Consider the following 22,660-nt stretch of genomic DNA (forward strand, 5'->3'; position numbering starts at 1 on the left):
GCCCTAGACTAACCCATGCAAATCCCTATGCACTACTACTGTTTATTATACTGTTTTCCTTTTCACCGTGTTTATTATATTAATAATATTACATATATACTACTGCCTTATGAGTCATGCCACATGGACCTAAGTAATAGCTGTTCCTGCTTGCAAGTATAGTGTTTCTAACTGATTTATATTGTCAGTTGAACCATAAGAATTAAATTGATTAGTTTTTATTAGGGCTGTCAATTGATTAAAATATTGAATTGACATTGATCGCATGGTTGATCGTGATTAATCACACATTTTTGATCTGTTTAAAATGTGCCTTAAAAGGGAGATTGTTCTAGTATTTAATACTCTTATCAACGTGGGAGTGGAAAAATATGCTTGCTTTATGCAAATGTATGCATATATTTATTATTGGAAAAAATTACCAACACAAAAAAATGACAAATATTGTCCAGAAACCCTCACAGGTGCATTTAGCATAAAAAATATACTCAAATCATAATATGGCAAACTGCAGCCCAACAGGCAACAACAGCTGTCAGTGTTGACCTGACTATGACTTGCCCCAAACTGCATGTGATTATCATAAAGAAGGCATGTCTGTAAAGGGGAGACTCGTGGGTACCCATAGAACCCATTTTCATTCACATATTTTGAGATTAGAGGTCAAGGGACCATCCATGCCAGTTTTTCCTTGCCAAAATTTTGTGTAAGTTTGGAGCGTTATTTAACCTCCTTTACGACAAGCTAATATAACATGGATGGCACCAATGGATCCTTAGGTTTCCTAGTTTCATATGATGCTAATATTTTCACTATACCTTTAAAACTGAGTCAGCCACAACCTCCCAAAGATCGATGGCATTAGTGCGTTAAAGAAATTAGTGTGAAATTATTCGTTTGTATTGATGTGATGATTAACATGCATTGTTGTTGATATTACGGTATACATATAGAATATTGGAGCCAAAGGTATATATGATACATAATATGAAGATTTATATATATATTGCTTTGGGACGCTCTGCCAAGGCCAAATCTGAAAACTCCCATTCTCCACATTTTATGACATTCAGTGTAAAGAAGGCGAGCTTCACACCTAAATAAACTCGATAATCTCTAAAGGAAACCATCTGTGCTTCAATCAGAGCAAAGGAGGGAAAATACAGAAAGAGGATGGAGGGGTTGAGTCAGAGGAGGTGCTGATATGAGGAAGAACGGGTTTTTGTAGATCCGACCAGTGGATAGATGAAGAGCAGAGAGATGCTGAGAGAGGTATTAGCAGGAAGGTGTGAATTAGTGACAGAGGTGGAGACACAGAGAAAGAAATTGAGGACTGATGCTGCCGGCTGCTTGCTGGTGGATCTCTCTCCCTCCCTACCTCTTTAATCATTTCTTTTTTTGTGCAACTGGCCTTGGGACCTATGTGATGCTGCTCACCTTTACTCAAACAGGTCAGTCAGACAGGCGGCCTACCACTGATGAAAGCTAAGCTCGGGGATCCGCTGAAAGACGCCAGAAATCAGCATTCACAGCACATAGAGGAAGGGGGGGGGGGAGAAAGGGAAAAAAACAATTTCTTATGACACGTCATCCTGCTATCATCGAAAGGCATGCTAATGAAGTTGTGTCCCGTCAACAGATGTTGTCACATCCAATAATTTTCTAGTCAACCGAAAGTGCCTTTCATGGTGTTTGTTACATTTATTTGGTGAGAATAGAATCCAGCATATGTTTTGATTTCTTTTCTATGCTCCATTTCACGGTTACAAACACATGTTTGAAGCTGCCACAATGATTTTAGGCAGTGTCACCCTGCTGCTTTTTTTTGTTTTTTTTCTTGTGACACTTCACTTGACACATAAAGCCTCTCTGTTTCAAATCTTCCTTTATGAAATTGCAACAAGGCAAGGAAGAGCAAGAATTGCGTAGACACACTGTCAGCTAAAATTCAGGAAAAAAACCTGGACTATGTGTGAATGGGTGTAAGGTTGGGATGTAAATGCCCTACTTAAAAGGATGGTAGACAGCAGGCCTTGGAGATGTGAAGTTGGAAAAAAAAAGAGAAAGCATCTTTCTGTTGATTCCATTCTCTTTGTTTTGTCTTTTCAAGCCATCACAAATCTTTACACTCTCGACATGTCATCTTGAGGAAGCAAAATAACAAGGGATTCTCACCACAAAGAGTCAGCAGTCCCCAGGCTCACAGTAGGTTACACAGTAATCAAAACAGGCCAGCAGGAAGTCCTGTTTGGACCAAACACATAAACAAAGTCTCCATGAGCTTATAAACCAGCTGTTTAGAATCCCATTGCCTCTTCTGTTCATATGCTCCTCACAGAGATCCCATTTATTGTCCTGAATAATTTATTTGATCATAAGTAGCATTTCTAAGACATCTGTCCTCTCTGGGACATACAGTATTTTCTTAAGGAACATGCTAAACATTTGCCAAACTCTAAAATTTAAGCACCACATCTGGTACCAGTTGAGCCCAAGACAACGTCATCAAATGTCTTGTTTTGTCCACAACTCAAAGATTTTAAGTTTACTGTCATAAAGGAGTAAAGAAACCAGAAAATATTCACATTTAAGAAAATGGAATCAGATAATTTTTACTTTTTTTTTACTCAAACCGATTAATTGATTATCGAAATAGTTAATTAGACGTCATAGCAGTGGTATGTGGGTATTATACCATGGCTATGAATGAACCAATCAGATTGCTTGATTTGAGCTACCCGTTTTATAAAGCCCCATACTTCACGTTACACAATGGTTCATTCAACTACAGGAATGGAAGTACTGTACATATGAGGAAAATAATTAATTTAAAAAATAACATTTACTAAATTATAAATGATATTTACAGTATTGCAGTCTTTCTGTAATTTTGACTCTTCTGCTATGTTTTCACCGCACCTGCACATATGGTCGGCCTTCTTTGTTTTTATTATTTTGTTATTCTTGATGGTCTACTGTTGCAGTGAGTCCTGTTAGTATTGCATTAGTTAAATGATAAATAGCATGCAGTAAATAAGCCATTAAGGAATAAATGAGCTGAGAACCAAGTAAATACAGGAATATGTTGTTGAGGCAAGATGCTGTCTTTCCACAACAAATGTGTTTGCTTTCCTTCTCAATTCAGCTTTTCCAATGAGCCCACCGTGATTCTCCTCATGAACACTGGGTAAACTAACGGAGCGCTCACCTTACAATTGAGGGCCAAATCCATTTATGTACAGTGCTATATAAAAGAGTTTGTGCATTTAAACTATTTGACCATTAATTCAACCAGTCTTCTCTAAAACTATAGATATTTTTATTATGGCTGTCTATCTATTATTATTAAAATATTTAATCACGATTAATAGCAAGATTGTCCATAGTTAATCTGTTCAAAATGTACCTTAGAGGGAGATTTGTCAAGTATTTAATACGCTTATCAACATGGGAGTGGGATAATATGCTTGCTTTATGCAAATGTATGTATATATTTATTATTGGAAATCAATTAATAACACAAAACAATGACAATTATTGTCCAGAAACCCTCACAGGTACTGCATTTAGCATAAAAAATATGCTCAAATATAACATGACAAACTTAAGCCCAACAGGCAACAACAGCTGTCAGTGTGTCAGTGTGCTGACTTGACTATGACTTACCCCAAACTGCATGTGATTATCATAAAGCAGGCATGTCTCTAAAGGGGAGACTCCCATGACAGCTTTTCCTTGTTAAAATTTAGCGTGACTTTGGAGCGTTGTTTAACCTCCTTCGTGACAAGCTAGTATGACTAATGGTATCAATAGATTCCTTAGGTTTTCATATGATGCCAGAATCTTCACACTAGCTTTAAAACTGAGCCCGTACAACCTCCGAAAGATTGGTTGCGTTAATACGTTAAAGAAATTAGTGGCGTTAAAACAAATTTGCGTTATCGCGTTAACTTTGACAGCCCTATTTTTTAGACATATCTTTGTATTGTTCATATTTTATACTCATTATATTTTTTTGTTCTACAGAAAAAAAACAAGCACAGCAGTCTTTATTAAATGTATTGATTTTATTATTTCATAAGTTCCACTTTTCTGGAACAATTCAAAACTACAGAGACAAGTTTATTAGACAAGTTTATTGTGCCGTGAGGTTGAAATGAACAAGACAATTTAAGATATCTGTCTGTCTCCCTTGTTGCTTTGGCTGTAATGCTGGATTATGACCTTGACTTTCAAGGTTGTGATACCAGTGACATTAGGATGAAAATCTAAATCCAAAAATCAATTGTTTTATGTCTGTCTTCTTGAATTTGAAAATGGTCCTGTATATCCAACCGTTAACTGCAACAACACTACCATAGCATCTGACTGTGATCAGTAATGGGGACAGTGGGGATGAGTGTAGGTGGGTCTTCAAATGATTTCTAAGGGAGTGCATGCAGCACCTCCTTTACAGTGGGTTTCACAAAAACACTCCCTTTCAATCTGATTCTGTCCTTAAATTTGCAACAAACATGTTTTTTTTTGTTGTTGTTTTTTTTTTTTATCAAAAAGCATGATAAGCTCCACATATAGCAGGACATGTTTTGGGCCAGCTCCTATTAATAATTGCATAGTTACCCTATGTGATTCAGAGATAAAGGGTGTCTAATCATTTTTCGCATTATGCTAATACCATGCAGCACATTATGGGAGAGTGATAAAATTCCTGGTAAGCCTTGCTAATCCGCCCTAGTGCTAAAATAATGATTGCTTTTTGTCTGCTGTTGAGAAAGTGGTCCACACCATGTGGGTCATGCGCCGCCTGACAAAAAAAAAAAAAATATGTATCTGCATGCTTCCTTTCAATACCTCTCTCACTCTCCCTGCATCTTGCAACAAAGCCCATTTGCAACTCTAAGTGAGCCCTGGGCATTTTCTATTAACAAACGGTGTATGGACAGATGTGTGCGCGTGCACGTACACACGTGGCACAAACACAAGTGCTTGTGTTCTCTCTGACAGATGCATCGCCTACAACACCTTTGTTGTTAACTTTTCACCGAGAAATCTGCAGGAGCATAAAAAAGCGCATGAGAAGTGCATGCAGGAGAGCAGATTTTAACAGTTCTCATATGGTTATTTGCTTGTCTGCCAGTAGACAGCATACTGCAGCAAGTAATAGTACTTGACAAGCACCCAGGGGCTGGTGTCCCGCTGCAACCCACCGCCACCGCCACCACCACCACCGCGGCTGCTGTTTTGTTGGCTTGATTCTGTTACTCAAAGAACTGCTGCACTATTGCTCATCATGTAATACATTCATTGGATATTTATATTCCCAAGCGTCTCTTCGTGTTTCTGTAGCTTTAAATGTGTCTAAAGGACTCTCAAAAAAGCCCCGAGAACCTCTCCAGCTTGATAAGACTGGGTTTGGAGGCTACTGTGTGAGTAAGCAGGCTAGCAGAACACACAATTCCAGTCGGAGCGCTTGAAAATCCATGTGTGCTTTTACTACAGTGGCTCATGCCCGTGGACACACTGGATCATGGCTGAAAGAGCTTAGAGAGTTATGAGATGGTTTCTTCTATGCAGTACCACCACATATTACTGTCGTTTTTTTGGGTAACACTTCATTTTACAGGTCCGCAAATTTCATGGTAATTAGGTGATAATTAGCAAGTAACCTATTTGAAATTTATTTTTGAATTACTGCCAAATTACCCCAATATTTACCTCAAAATTGAACAAAAAATACTTTATTATAAACATTATTTAATAATTGTATTCCTCTATTTCCCAATAGCTGGTAATTTATTGAATGTATTTCCAGGAAAATAATACAAAGTTAATTGATATGCTTTATTTCCATGTCTGCTGATAAATAGATAATAATTAGCAAATAACTTATTTCTTAATTTCTTTAAAAAAAAAAACAGATTACATTTGTGTAGAAAATAAGTCACACAATGGTGAGATTTGTGCCTGATCAGAAGTGTTTTCTATTAGATTTGGTTTTCCATCTGCGATGAAGAGCAGCGCACAGCCGCTTCTCAAGCCTAAGGGCCCTATTTTAACCATTATGTGCTATTTTAGCATAGCATTATGAAATAATGTTTATAATAAAGTCATTTTCGATATATTTTTAGGTAAATATTGGGGTAATTTGGCAGTAATTCCAAAGACATTTTTAAATAGGTTTCTTGCTAATGATCACCTAATTACCATGACATTTGCGGATCTGTTACCATTTTTTTGTTTTCATTTTGCAATAATTGGTTATATGGGGATATTTCCGTTGATGATATTTAGTGATACCTCTGAATTGGTTTCAGTTGTAGACATGGTTGTTGTAGAATACGACACGGTTGTCCACAGCTTCAAGAGAAATATAATACGCCGCTCCTTACTGATACATAACATCAAAGCATTGTTGTTTTGAAGCGAATGGGAGTATATAATCTTAATGTAAATTGCCCCCTACACAAGATCAAAGCGATGCAGTTTCAAAAGAAATGAGGGGGATATAATCTTAATGTGAATTAGTCCCCGTGTACAAATCTGTTCTTCTGTGTGGGGGCAGTAAATACATTTTGACTTGTCATTATACTTTCCCTTCGTGAACGCAGCCCACATTATGCATTCCCTGCTCCAACTAAATGCATAATTAAAAATAAGCATCTCTCTGCATTTCAAACAACCTCTCATTTTCCACAAGCAGGCGAAATGAGCAGCCTCTCTGTGTACGTTCACCGCTGCAGCGCTGATGTGCAACCGGCTCGCCTCGTGCACATCAGATGGATGTGTGTTGCTTTGATAAACATTAGACCGCACGCTATCGATTGCTCTTTACTCTGATTTGATGTGTGTGATGGCTGAGCCGCCTCTAGCTGCGAGGAGGCTGCGCCACGGGCCCAAACCACAGACATCAGCAGGAACGGAGGCCCCACAGAGAAACAGGAAGGAATGAGGAAATGGAGGACACTTGCCAACTGGGAGGGCTACGGGGGCAGACTGTTTAACAGGAGAATGGATGGGCTGGTGGTGTGGGGAGGCGTGGGGGTGCAGCAGTTGGAACGAATCCTTTGATGCAACAACACGCGTTAAATGTTTGTGGAATCCTTGAATGAGGTTGGATCCATAAGAACGGGACGGATAAAAAAATATTCGATCGGAAGGCAGAAACATTTACAGTACAGTGCCGCCTCTGAGCAGTGACTCAGTAGAAATAGGGAATCAACCGAGCCACACTTCATGGATTGAAGGAAGAAGAGCAGCATTGCCTCAGCTGCTGGTCGTCTGCCATTCATCAGCTCCCTGCCAGCTGCTAGGTTGGCATGCTCCAGGGGCAAGAGGCAGAGAGATATGTGTTTGCCGGGTGGAGGAGGGGGGTTGTCATCACTGGTCATTGCTGCACAGACATCGATGGCGTGTTCTCTTAAAATGAAAGTCTGTAAGTAGGGAGCCCATAGCTTGAAATTGGCCATGTGTCCACAGTCCTTCTGTAATTAAGCAGGCTTTTATGATAGTTTTCGCTCTACCCTGACGAGAGATTACTTTTCTTTTAATCATAGTTGCTCCAGCAGGACCCCTCAGAGGGCTCTGGAGATGGAGATGTAGAGTGCCATTAGACTGAGGAGCTAAATTAGAGGTTTCAGTGGGCCTGAAAATTCAAGCATTCGCTTTAACTGTACCATGTGTGCTGAAGCCTGAGCCCAACTAGACCTTAATTATCCTTCACATACCCATGCTGGTACACTAAAAACCTGATTGCAAAAAGTGTGTGTATATTTTCCCTCATTTGTCCTGCACCTGACCCTAGAGGATTGTGGGGAAAAAAAGGTTTAGGACACATCTACCAATTGAATAGAAACTATAATTTTCATTTTCAGCTACCATAATTAATTGTTGATCGTTTTTTTAGGAAAATAAAAACATATTCAGTTGAGCCTTGTGTTTTTTCCAACTTCAATCACATTTGGCTGCTTTAAAAAAAACTGTGTACTACACAGAGCTTGGATTATTTTATGTTGAAGCTTGCCAGTTTCTCAGTTCCTGTCTGCTGCCCAATGAAACACTGAAAACGCTGCTCAAAGGTACTATTTTAAGACATATAAAGAACCCAACAGTGATGTTAGCTGTCTCTCTTCAAGGGCAGTAGGCTTGGCCGTTTATTTTGTCAATCATAAAACAGTATGTGTGGGAAACAGCTTGCCAGCTCTTTCCTGCAAATACAGGCACAGCTAGCTATACAATTATGTACATACTAAATGAGTCTTCATACAAGAGTAAGTTGCATATACTGTGCGCATGTGAATTCAAATGAGTGTAACATATAATCCAATCTGACCCCATTACTGTACTCAGAGGGTCCTGTCAGGTCACAGTGGTCTTTGACTTGAATAACAAGTCTAATGGAGTCTCTTCCGCTCATAACGGAGGTATCCGAGGACATATAGGTCTGGCTTGTAAGAAGTCTGTTACAATACTTTGACTTCAAAGTGATTTTTTTTTTTTTTTTAATGTATATTTCATGGCGTTGCTGTTGAAATCGTCACTGGAGACTTTCCCAAGATTTCAGATGGGTCAGAAAATGTATTTCTGCGTGAGACATCACAATGTTTCACATCATGTGTTGACACAAAAAAAAACATAATTTTCATCTTAAGAAGTTAATTCAACTGTTTAATATTTGCTAAAAGAATATTGGAAAATTGTTAGCATCACGTCAGGGAGCTGAGAGAAGGCAGACATAACATAAAATAAACTATCTTATGTTAGACATGTACTGTATACCTATACATGGAGGTATCATTCTCTGTATTAGAAGTACCCAAGAATGTATTACTTTAAGTTGGTACTCTTGCTTATTGTGAAGTCATTTCTTGGAGTATCTACACATTATTCATTTTCCTAAATCTGTACAACATAAGCTACAAGGTTATGTCAGTCAATAAACTTTAATAATCAATAACAGTATTGAAATAGTGTCAAATAAAAAAAATACAAAAATTGGACATGTTTTTCATAAAATGTTACTAAATATACAAAATATATCTTAACACTCCTTAAGTTATTTGAACTATACATCTTTTAGTTTTTGAGATATGCTCAGATTGAGTGCAAAGGCATTTAGATTTTTTTGGTTTTGTTACGCTCCGCACATAACGTAAAGTAATGACATCTTCACAAGCGCACAAGGTGTTGACTGTTGGTGCTTTCCACTGCAAAAACAATGAATGCTCCGGCTATTATGCTTTTTATTTTAGATCGATTTAAACAGGATCATGTTAACAACGATCTTTTGCGGCCATTATGAGGCAATACTCTGGCACCACCGCATGTTGTCACCAGGTTTTGTACCCTACGTGACGTAATGACGCCATCACAAGCATACAAGTTTCGGCTGTCAAAAGAATTCATGCTCTAGCTATTATGGTTATTATTTTAGATTGATTTAAACAGAATCATGCAAATAAGGTCAATTTTTAAAGGGTTAAGGACAACTGGATATCACGTTTAAAGATGACACCCCATTCATTTCCATTAAAGTTGTTCACTGGGCACGTAGGCTGGAAAAGTCTCTGCTGGCTTCCTCATGCTTCCATATTTGTGGGCCCATAGAACAGGCAGACCTTGTCCCTCTCCTGCCGAGCCAGTGGAGAGCATGCACGTCCCAGACTTCCGTCGGCCAAGCCGGCTGACTTCCTACTGGCTCCTCGCACACATGAATGAGATAAAATAATTGAATCATACGGCTCTTCTGGAATTCCCAAATGTTATTGGACTGGATGGATTCAATTCAAATAATAAAAAGAGTCATTTTGGGGGGTTTTTGACACTCAATAAATATTCACCGTTTTACTGCCCCTCCTTTTCCAATAATAGTGTATGGGAAAAAGATGCTTTTTGGGCCAGTGATGAATGTGAAGTTGCAATATCCCGTGCGGCGCATACGCCATAATCTCATCACAGCCCAGCTAAATTCCCGGAGGCTTGGAAGTTCCCCCCGCTCCTCGTCAGTAAACATGCTTTCTTTCCTCTGACTGTCCGTCTGCACTGGTGGCGGGCGAGGGGAACAGTTGGGGCAAGGGTAATCAGAGTTTAATGAACTCTCACCAGGGAGCAGCATGGCTGCCATCAGCATAGATATGCCCTCACCTGCGACCACAAAGACGCAAGATAGCGGATGTAATTTATTGTAAAGAGACAGGAGTCAACGGTGGATATTTGCTTTGAATTATTTCTTGTTTTAGCTGTGCTCACGCTGTCCTTGTCATCGGTAGATAGATATATATATAGAGTGAGAGAGATAGTGTATCTAAGTCTGTGTCACATGTGAATGCATGTGTGTGTTTAAGCATATAGCAGGATTTCTGCCCACCTTTTTTTATGTCGGGTACTTGTGGTATTTTAATTCCTGTCGGTACATTTGAGCTGAGCTGTCCACTTTATCTTCCTTCTGGCATTATTTATCTGTGATTCAGTGGCGACTTTGTGCAAAACAATACAGCGGTTGATATGATGAGACACTTATCCCTCCACTTGTGCCCCTCCTCGCTATATAGACAAATACTCACAGAGAATGAAATCACAAACAGCAGCGATGGAACAGGGAAAGGCCAAAAAACATAATTAGGAAAACAATTTGTCTCTCTCTATTTTCCTCTCCGTGTCTCTTAGTCTATCTGTCGGTCTTTCCGTCTCTTTCTCCTTCTCCCTCTCTCATCATCTAATAACTCTAAAAATCAAATTGCATTACGCTCCACTTTACTGGTCATTTGGTACCTTCAGGACTGCCTCTTCCGCTGGCCAAAGGAGAACATGGCTAATGACCTGTGATGTATTAATTGAATCATCCCTCTCTGGCCAAATCATTCTGACAATGTGACCACTAAATTCCATAATTGCTCAGAATGGCACCCTTAATTCGTTTGAGTGTCACTGGTGCTTCTAGGTGGCTGGGTGAGGGCAGGGTGCAGCTCTCTGCGGACTTTTTTTGAACTGCAGGCTCTCGTTTTGACGTTGACGGAGATCTACTGTACTTTGTGTGTTTATGTGATTTACATTAATGATACATGTCATCACATACTTTTGACATAGTATAATATAATATTATACAGTGAAATATTCCATCATGTGATGTATCACCATCTCTGTGTATGTATGCCTCATTCATGTCAGTGACATGGATCACTTATGCATACAGTGTGCAAATAATGTATTCATTATGCATATATGTACATAGATCATGGAATAAGTTTTGTTTCATAGCTCTGGTGGCACTTTTTACCTTGGTGGCACTGCTTGCTAGTGAGTTAAAGTTACAAGCTCCAAGCACAAAATATGATTTTTGTGAGTGGATAACAATTCTGTTTAATTCTTTATTGTCCCACAAGGGAAATTTGATTTGGAGACATTATTTCATGTAGACACACACCCGTCATTAAAGCCCCTGAAAAACTGGTTTCAATGATATTTCTTTTTTTTTTTCAGCAACATTAAATATTTATGACTAAATAAGAAACAAAGTCTAAGTATTGAAAAAAAAAAATCTGTATTTTTTTATTCAGTGGTTTAACTGCTCAACTTGCTGCAGGGATGTACATGCGTAATCCAGGACCTTCTAAATAGGGATGCGCCAATACGATACCCGATCGGATATCGGGCCGATACCGTCTCGACTAGCTGGATCGGATATCGTTGAAAATGGGGACAATCTATTAAATTAAATTCTATGTTTATATACTATATACATTATATACTATAATTTTAATTCCTGTTTTGACCAATTTGTTGCTGCATTAAAAGGGTTTACACCTGAATTGTAATTCCTGTTAATTTAAAGATTTATTATTTTAATAATAAATATCTAAATTTGTATCTATTTATTTTGTTACATTTTGTTTTAAAAAGTTAGGAGAGTAAGTGAAACCTGATGTTTCCTTACACATAAAAGAATGATCCACTTCCACACAATGAGGCATACAGTTTAATAATTAAACACTGGTATCGGATCGGTACTCGGTATCAGCCGAAACCCAAAGCCCAGGTATCGCATCGGGACTGAAAAAGTCGGATCGGTGCATCCTTACCTCTGACATTTATCGGGTGTGGTTACGGTTGCAACTGAGCACACCTTCTGACCACACCCAACAGTGATGCTGGCTGTGGTCCGAGGCAACAGACTTTCAACCAGAGACGGCAGTGAAACACTACTTCTCAGCCTCGTGTTAAGTTACCCCGTGTGAAAAGTAGTGTAAGCAAACAAGCACACTACTGTCATCACATTTTGATTCAAATATTGCTCAGTTCTGATCGCTGCACTGAAATATGGGAGCTCTCCTTTTTTCCATCGGACACCTGTCCACTTCAAAACCAGTGAGAGAAGTACAGATGAAACCCCAAATGCAGAAATAGAAAATAAACTGTTCTAACTTAAACAGAAGATTGCGTGTTCATGTAGGACATCATTATTGCCAAATGCAAAAAACAGCATCCATCTTAAAAAGCGATTTTGAATATGTGTCTTCTCGTTTGAGTCTGCTTGTTTTCCTAGTAGTAAGCAAAAACGGTGCCAGTACAGCTGAGATATGCTAATAGCACTTTTTTTTTTCCTAATGCAAATCAGCAGAGCTCTCTGGAATCAACTGATGTTACAGTAAAGGAGGGAAGTCTTGTATTTACAACAAGTAAATTCTCCAAGGTTATTTCAGGTCAATGGCATATCATCATGTTTGTTTTAGATGATAAACTGCTTGAGTTACATAGTATGCTCCTTCTATATGTGGTTATATATCTAACATAGCCTACTCTATACATCTGTGTAGATATAGTAACTGGCTAACTGTATCTCAGCCTGCTGTGTTGTGTAGTTCCCGTAGTTTGTGTGTTTATTTAATATTGTTAAGCCATTCCTTAATGACAAATATACAGTATTTCATTCCATCTATACGAGATTGATCAATATTCATTAAAGAGAGCGTAAAAGCCACGATTTTTGAGGCTCTGGTTGGAGGAGGCCTGAGTTTATGTTCACGTCAGTGAATAATATTTTTATGATTAATATTAAATACCTGTAGCCATCACACAGCAGCAAGAACGACACGAGCGTCTTGCAAATTAAGAATGGGCATTTTTAAGCATGTGTCACGGCATCTGTAACTTCATTCATTATTTATAAGAGACAGTAGGAAACTGTTGGGATGGGGAGGAGGGCTGAATATAATATTTTATTCTATAAAATAAAAAAAAAAGCCAGACCCTCCTGAGCCTTATTAATAATTTCTCTGGACCCTCCCCTTGACTGAGATAAAAACCTGCAATACTCAATATCTCGACAAAACACATTTACATCGCAAATGAAACAGAATAGTGAAAATACAGCCACTCTCTATTTTTTAATAAATAAACAGTTATTACAGCCACTTAATGAGTGAACTGGCCTCAGTGGCTGCTGAGGGGCTGGCGTGCTGCAATATTTTTCACTGCGCCCCGAATTAACTATATATTATCTCCGATGACTTCATAGCCTGACATGCATGGAATCAGATATATGGCCGTCCTTCATAAATTATAACCAATTACACGATGCAGAGTTGGACGTCCGGTCATGTTGGAGACGTTCCATCCAGACAGCTGCTCCAAAAGAGGACAAATATCAAAACACACGTTAATACTGTTAGCACATTGAAGTTCAGTGCTCGCTGACATGCACTAAAGCGATAAGCGACAGAGCCACAGTCTGATATCAGCACAGATATGTAAAGTAAAAGTGGAGCCCCATAGCAGCACAGTAATCAAGGAACTTATTCAAAAATGTACTAAAATAATGCTGATTGTTTTAAACAGCAAAACTTGTCAGCCATCAAGACCGCATCCCCTCCGGGAAGCAAACATCGAGTCCCAGGAACAGAACCTTAGTCAATGATCATGACACACTTTAAATAAATGATCCTCCTTTAAAGCAGGAGGCCACCGCTGATCTACTGACAGTCTTTAACCGTTATCACAACTGAACATTATTTAACATAAGTTATGTTTTCAACTCATCGTAGGTTTGTTATTCAGAAGCCCGCAGGCAGATAAAGTCACTTTAACCTGAGGTGGAAAATAAATACACTATGGAGATTAGCAGGTCGATATTGTCTTGAAAAAGCGCGCAGATTTTCAGCAATGTGAAATCAGCTCTTTTTTACGTTTCCACATGTACGTTTTTTTTTTTTTCTATCACATATTTTTATTGATTTTGAAAATAATACATCACTTTTCCAAAATGGGTTGAGACCTCTTTCCCCCATTCACCCACATACCCACCCACCGTTTTTTAAGATTGTGGCGGGCTCAGATTTAAAGGTAGAGGGAAGACATGTGATAGTTATCATATGAAACTAAAAAACCTAAGGATCCATTGGTACTAACCATGTGATACTAGCTTGTTGCAAAGGAGATTAAATAACGCTCCAAATGTATGCTAAATTTTGGGCCAGGAAAAACTGGCATGGCCATTTTCAAAGGGGTCCTTTGACCTCTGACCTCAATATATGTGATGGAAAATGGGTTCTATGGGTACCCACGAGTCTCCCCTTTACAGACATGCCCACTTTATGATAATCACATGCAGTTTGGGGCAAGTCATAGTCAAGTCAGCACACTGACACACTGACAGCTTTTGTTGCCTGCTGGGCTGCAGTTTGCCATGTTATGATTTGAGCATATTTTTTATGCTAAATGCAGTACCTGTGAGGGTTTCTGGATAATATTTGTCAATGTTTTGTGTTGTTAATTGATAACCAATAATAAATATATACGTTTGCATAAAGCAAGCATATTTGCCCACTCCCATGTTGATAAGAGTATTAAATTCTTGACAAATCTCCCTTTAAGGTACATTTTGAACAGATAAAAAAAAATGTGCGATTAATCGTGATTAACTGTGGACAATCATGCAATTAGTCGCGGTTAAATATTTTAATATTTCGATTTTGATCGACAGAACTTGTCAAGATACTACGAAAAAGGCTTTTGCCAAAGCAGCAAAATATGATGAGTCGGGATGAGAGTTTGTACAGTAAAATAAAAAATGTAATGAAGTTGCTGTGCCACATGTGCAAAAATGCCCAATCTTTATTTGGAGACGCTTGTATTATAAACTGATAATTCAGTGACGTGAACATAATGGGTAAGATTTATTAACATAGCAGATTAACTCTGTGAAATTGTAGAGAAAAAAAGAAAGGGGCTGAACTGCACATGAAAAGCATAATGATTTATTGAGAGGTCTGTATGTACGCCTCCACCAACTAAAGCAACACAAATTAGGCACTGGAATGTGGAAAAAAATGTTTAAACATTGACCTGTGCGTGGGGCAGCAGTTAATCTATACAGCTTCTATATATTTTTCATTAAAGAATGGATTTGTGACTTTATTTGGGTGGCGAAAAAGTGAGAGAAAGAGCTTGAAATTTGTATTATTTTTTGTTCTCAGTGACATATATTGGGCTCTGTAGACTCCTGTTGGATATCCGTGAATATATAACCCTGTTTTAGACTTCTGTTTTTGACAGTGTGTCTCTACTTATTGCTGGCACTGCGATTCACATTTGATGGATTTTTAAAAGCTTAACATGCAGCCTGGCAGACTCAGTGTTTGTTTACATGTTAAGTTAAAAGTTTCTAGGCTACAGTATCAGTTGTGTTAGAGATGTGTATTGGGGGCATGTTGGGAGCAGGCCAGTGAGCTGTCTATCTTTTGTCAGCCACAAAAGGCTGTAGGCCATGAATCACTATCAGAGACAGAAGTGAATGATGTATTCACTCCACACACACAAGTCATCCTCATGCTTCAGGGCTAAAATGTTAACAAGTATGATTCTGTATTCAAGTCAGCGGATGCAAATGACAGGCTGCAAAAGAAGGACAAAGATATGGTACTTAGAATAAATATTCCAATGCGGCACAAACTCCAATAACAAACCTTAAATAAATGTAGTGAAGCTAGAAGGCAGGCACATTATCTCCACCAAGCTCATCTAAATTAATTATTTTATTAATAGAAAACGTGTAGAATGTCTTAGTCTGTATCTCTCTCTCTCTCTCTGGATTTCCATCTGAATAGACATAGTGATAGTGACAGTTATGCTAAGTGGCCGATGGCGAGAGTAGCGTTACAGTTGTAGTTACAAGTATGCGTAGTGCGAAAATTCAAGTGACTCACTGAGTTTGAAGTCTAAACTCATTTTTGTTGCTATAGTGCTATCTTCCTGCATTTCATGGTTCAGTAGTTATGAGCCAAAAGATAAAGATATTTATAAATTGCTACATGTTGTTGCTGTCCACACCCAAAACAATCTTCACTTTCATCATGCACTTGTATCCAGAGCGTCTTACAGTACATTTGGGAAGCAACTCCGAGTTCACTGTCTTGGCTTAGAGACACTTTGATATGATCGAAACACCAACCCTATACTCTCCAATGGTTAACCACAGCCTTTACCATCTGAGCTACATGTACTGCTGCTTGAGGTCTTCCATGCTCATGGCTCATCAAATTTCAATGAACTCTGTTAAGTATGCTGAGATATATTATTAATTAACAGATGAACCAATATACACTGTAAGTAATAATAACAATAATATGTAGTAGTGGTCTTTGCTCCTTAACCCTCATCCTACCAACCTATATAACATACAAAGACTACCGACTGGGGTCCCTGGGGACTCCAAGAATGAACTACTGTAAGAAACAACCATCATAGCAAAATGCTAACTTATTTCTTCTAAAAACATTGTTAGTTTAGTTTAATGTCATCTGAAGAAAGGAAAACATATTATTATTATTTTAGGAAAGTTACAGTTAATTTGCATATTGTGTAAAATGAAAATTGATTGGCAATTGGGTGCGTTTGACTGGGGTCCTCTAGGACCCCAATACATTGGTCTTTTTAAAAATAACTAATTAAAACAGAAAACAAAAATATGAAGACATTAGGAACAAATGGATTGACAAAGTCATGGAAAATTGAAATGATAAAATAAAGTACGTGTGAGATATGACACAAGTATACCTCTATAGTGTCTGCAGGAACCCCAGTCGGTAGGATGAGGGTTAAAGTGGTATTCAGTGATTTACTATTGCAATTCCGTGAACTTGTGGGACTTGCAAGAAACTGATTTAAAACAAAAATAATCAAAGTCTGTAAAACAGAGGCCACTCCTACCTAGTTAGACCCTCCCTGCCTGGTAAATGCACATGCTTTTCAAAATCTACACCTTTTATATTTCAAGTCTCAAGTCCAATCTGAGATACCCCTGATGACATCATCAGGGTTACATTTATAGATTTTATAAATCTCCCTTCAGAGCCATGGAAGACATTATACAACTGTCCTCATGACAAGTTAACTGATCCTCATGTGTAATATATGCCATTCAAGAACAGTGGTTGGACTAGAAGAGTTCAATTTAAAAAAAAAAACGTCATTGATTGTCAAAAAACAACATTGAAAAATCCAGTGATATAGCTTTCAATATAAATTCAAAATCATAGTGGTTTCCCTATTTAAATATGGTAAGCAGTGCAGTTACTGTGTCGTGATTGATGCCTGAGGCGTGTGTGTGTGTGTTCATACTGTAAATGAGCGCCTTTCTAGGATCAAAATAATCAAGCGCGGTGCAACATGTAGAAGGTGTTCACGGCCATTGATCTAAGATCACTCAACGCTAGATGCAGTAGACCCTATAGAATTGCATTGATTTTTTTTTTTTTTCCTCCAGCCTGACCTCGTTGTTCTATTCATACATCGCACATTCATACATTCACAGCATACAAGCAAAATATGCTGTGGTTTGCATAACGATTAAAACAGAATTGATTATGTTAATTTATTAAAGGCTGTAAGTAAACTAAAGTGAAGCCAACATGTCCGGGGTATTAAATGTAATACAATAGGTGTGAGAGATATGAGAAATGAAATGGTATTGGGTTTTTAAATTATAACTCTTTATTCTAAATTATGCTCTCACTTAACTTGTGTTGTGAGTCATCAGACATGTTTTATATTCTTGGTCTATTTATTTTTGAACAAGGTTAGATTGCACTTAGTAATGGAACACACCGCCCACCCTGGCAATTAATGGCTGGGGATGCAATGGGTGGGAACCAATAAAATTTTATGGACTTGTACACGTTGCAGAGGCTGGTTAGTGGATCTTGTTGGAAACAAGGCCCCATATAGTTTAACGAGCTCATTATAACACATGCGTCAGGTATTAGCCTGTGTCATATCTAGTCTCTCATAGAGATGGGTCTTAAAAGATATAGACACTTTAGCAGGTCACACTCACTCAGAGATGGGCTGCTGTGTTGTTAATGGAAGCAGAGGTTTAAACTGAAATTGTATCAGTGACGTGGTTTACGGTAATAGGATTGTGGCTTATTGGATCATAATTGTGTAAACATCTGTTACATCGTGTTCAATAGGCTCACATATGACTGTCAGCAACAGTTAAGGCTCAGGTTTTTCTTTTGGTTTGTCAGTTTTGTACTGTGGATTTTTTTGATTTTGCTTTAAAAATAGTCACTGTAGCGTCACAGTCTGCTCTCATGAGAGGACGAAGAGCTGCCCCGAGGGCTGGTCAATCACGTTGAAGGGACAGGGTCTGTGTACGTTTTGATGGTTTATTTATTGGATTAAATACAAAGTGGCAGAAACAAGAAAATGACTCGTATTTTCATTTCGTCCTCTCACCACCAAGAGACTACTTCGTTGGGAGGAGGGTGGGCGGCGACTCTGGGAGACTGAACTTTGGCTAGCGGTTAGCAGTTCAACCAGCGCAAACCCTAGCACCAGGAGTCACAGCGGGCTGTCCCTGGGTCTAAACTGTGTAACGGCAGAAACAGAGAGTTTGCTGATCCGGTGGGGATCAGACCCCCGGCGCCGGGGTTTACACTGGCTAAATTCAAGGTGCTACAGCTCTGCTAACTAAAGGTCCGTCTACTGGGGCTGCCGTACACTCTCCTCCCGGCGAAGTAGCCTCCTGGTGGCAGTTGTTTTCTCGTTTCTGCCACCTTGGATTTGATCCAATAAACAAACTATCAAAATGTACATGGAGCATACATCCCCCGGTTAGTGTTACAGTAAACACAAAGATGGCTAACGTAAAGTATAGGCCTATGAAGCTACAACCTGCAGTCTGGCTTTGTCAAAAGTAGGGAGGTCAATCGATTAAAATATTTAATCGTGATTAATCGCATGATTGTCCATAGTTAATCGTGATTAATTTGTCTCTTGATTTTTTTCTCTGTTACAAATGTACCTTAAAGGAAGATTTGTGTTTAATATTTTTTATCAACATGGGAGTGGGCAAATATGCCTGCTACATGCAAACATATATATTTATTATTGGATATCAATTAACACTGGAAAACAATGACACATATTGTCCAGAAACACTTGCAGGTACTGCATTTAGCATAAACAATATCATAACATGGCAAACTGCAGCCCAACAGGCAACAACAGCTGTCAGTGTGTCAGTGTGCTGACTTGACTATGACTTGCCCCAAACTGCATGTGATTATCATAAAGTGGGCATGTCTGTAAAGGGGAGACTCGTGGGTATCCATAGAATCTATTTTCATTCATATTTCTTGAGGTCAAAGGTCAAGGAAGCCCTTTGAAAATGGCCAAGCCAGGTTTTCCTCGCTGAAATTTAGCATAAGTTTGGAGTGTTATTTTACCTCCTTTGCAACAAGCTAGTATCACATTGGTTGGTACCAATAGATCCTTTGTTTTTTTTTTGTTTCATATGAAGCTAATATCTTCACTCTACCTTTAAAACTGAGTCCGCCACATTCTTAAAAATCGCAAGTTGCGTTAATACGTTAAAGAAATTTGTGGCTTCAAAACAAATTTGTGTTAACTTTGACAGCCCTAGTCAAAAGGTAACAAAATCTGCCTACCAGCACTTCTGAAGCTCACTAATTAACATGTTATAAATGTAATGTTCCTGGAGTCTTCATAAGCTTCATAATTACCATACAGTCATGAGAGCGGTATCAATCTTCTCATCTAACTCTCTGGAAGAAAGTGAATAAGCGTGTTTCCCTGCAACTCTTTCTTTAATTTGCACCATTCAGCGTCTAATGGTGGCATCATCATTTTGTCCATATCAGTGCAGGCAGATTTTATTCAGAGCAAAACAGATATTAGGATATTTTCGATGCAGATGCAAATTACTTGTTACGCAATTTGTTTCTTGATCATGAGGGAGCACGGACCTCACACAAGCCTTGATAAATGAAAACGATGGATAGCATATCCTAAGGTACAATATGTTTGCAGGATGCTTTACAGCTTTCTCAGAGGCACCATGGTTTATTGCCTCAGACTTAAGATGCCATACTGCTTGGGCTAAATATGGCTGTGCAAATCATTGGTATGCATCGTGGGATGCTAGTTTTTCATCCTCTCCCTCTCTTCTGTCTCTCTTGTCCTCTCTCTCTCTTATTTATTCTTTCTTTTTTGTATTTATTCCTCTCACAAACACACACATACACACAGAGACACATTCTTTCAGTCTCTCATGTGACTTGATGAGTCTGACTGGTCTGACTCTACTGTAAGGCCAGCCGTCCATCTAGAGCCAAAGCTGCCCATGAATTGCAGCCCTCATCTGTATTTATTTCTGCACTTGTTTAGACTTTAATTAGTCAACTAGAGAGCACTGCCAAACTCCCAAACCCCCCCAGGCAGCGAGGCACAAAACTTGAACAACTACTCTACAATTCCCTACAGATGCTGACATGTTAAATTGCAAAAGCTGGTGGGTGCCTAATGGTGGCGTCCTTTCGAGATGTAAAAGCCAGAATGCAGTGGATGAGAGACTTGGAATATTCTTCAAGACAAGGGGTGAACGTGCAGCTTGATCGTGGTCCGCAGAGGTTACAGATGTCTTCAGCTTCCCTCAAACGCGGCGTTTGCTTTGACAGCTCCCGTGTTTGTGAGTGTGCTTTGTGAGTTTGTGAAATTGTTTTCCTGATGACAGACAGGGAGATGCTAACACCAACATCACAGCCCATCCCCATAAAAACGCACAGACTTTGATTGATGGCCCTTTTGGTTTGTGGGTTTGCTCAGATGGGCCTCCATCTGTCTCAGGATCCTTGTTGCCTGCACAGTGATCCTCAAAGGATGGTGATACAACAATTATCATTTGTTAATGTCAGATTTTTTTTTCTCTGTTTTTCTTTTTTTTTTCTTTTCAATTTTGTTTTCTAGCCTCTCACACTCTCAATCGCTCTTTTTCTAAAAAAAAATCCACTCCAGTATTTATGTCTTGGTGTGATGCTGGCTCAGGTCATTGGCATTCATTCATTCACTTTTTTTTTTTTTTCTCATCTTCATTAGTAAACCTGATCCGATGCCATGACTCACGGCCCCTCTTGAGCTCATTTTATTGTGGCACATAAATACCGTCAGTGAGCTTTGTTCATTTGTATAATTTGCCATTACAAAGGCAGAGAGCCCAAGCTTTACTCCTTGAACCGGGTCTAGACAGACATATCTCCCTGTGCCATAGCGGGACACGTTATCAGATGAATAGCCATGGATCTATGGGGATTTGGTTAGAGGCTCTTCTGGCCTTACCATCAATCATTCATACGTAAGCTGTGAGATATTACCCTTTTCCAGTAAAAGCATTTTTTATGTTAACTACTGGATGGCATGTACTGTAAGGTCAGACATAGGTCACAATATCCTATTGAAAAAGAAATACCTGCAAATACATGTTTCCAATTGCAAAGCCAAAATTCCCCCTTGAAGACGACAAAGAAAAATTGATCATTAATACTTGTTCTTGTTTCAGTGAAAATATAAGCTGTGGGTCAGAATATCAGACTTCTGATCTGATACGGATCACCAGCTGGCTCCTTTAAACATTTTAGTAGCTAGCTCCTGCATAAGAGGCCGTGCCAAAGACCACTACTTTAGTTACTGATCTAGAAGCCAACACTCCAACATATTAAAAATATCCAATGTGACTGTAGTGATTCATTACTTCTTGTTAAACTCCATCACATTCATTCTGGAAAAAAAGTCTCCCCTCCCTGAATGCCTCTCTCACAGAACAGCTTTAACGATCAGATGATCAAACAACCATATTTGCGTATCTTTCACACACCCAATAAAAGTGCCAACCAGAATGACATCACAGCTGTCGTTATTAATCCTTCCTCCCTAACGACAGTAGCCATGCACTTGTTGCTCTTCCAATCCGATGGTGTTATTTTTGCCATCGCTTACACTGCGGGCATACGGAAGTATGATGCATCCAAAAGTTAATCCTCCAAAAGCTTTTCACTGAGAACTGAGGGAACTGATGTTGTCAATTTGCTCTGTTTGCTCTGTTAGCTCAGCGCATGCTGCTAACACAGGTACCAGTGCTTGCTATGCGCTATTGCCTATAAACACTGCCTGTCTGGCTGGATCTGGAGTCCCACTCTGGCTACCAACAATGATCAGCGTATCTTAAAGGAACAGTGTGTAACATTTTGGAAGATCTATTAGCAGAAATATAATATAATATTCATAACTATGTTTTCATTAGTGTTCTCTTCATGGAGTCTGCCGTGCTGCTCCGCCATGTTTCTACAGTAAGCCAGAATGGACAAACCAA

At 38.9% G+C, this 22,660-nt stretch overlaps 1 protein-coding gene across 12 annotated transcripts in view; it reads left to right on the plus strand.

Moving 5' to 3' along the window:
• ctnna2 (catenin (cadherin-associated protein), alpha 2) overlaps positions 1-22,660 on the plus strand; it is a 375,732-nt gene that overhangs the window by 184,000 nt on the left and 169,072 nt on the right. The window contains exon 8 of one of the 12 annotated variants that reach the window (XM_037765891.1): positions 5,005-5,049. The exons of the other annotated variants lie outside the window; for them this stretch is intronic. Coding sequence (XP_037621819.1) covers positions 5,005-5,034 — 30 coding nt within the window. The 3' untranslated portion in view covers positions 5,035-5,049. Of the gene's footprint in view, positions 1-5,004; positions 5,050-22,660 lie in introns of those variants that run through there. 12 annotated transcript variants of the gene reach the window in all.

The sequence above is a fragment of the Sebastes umbrosus genome, chromosome 3, assembly GCF_015220745.1.
Source record: "Sebastes umbrosus isolate fSebUmb1 chromosome 3, fSebUmb1.pri, whole genome shotgun sequence".
NCBI lineage: Eukaryota > Metazoa > Chordata > Actinopteri > Perciformes > Sebastidae > Sebastes > Sebastes umbrosus.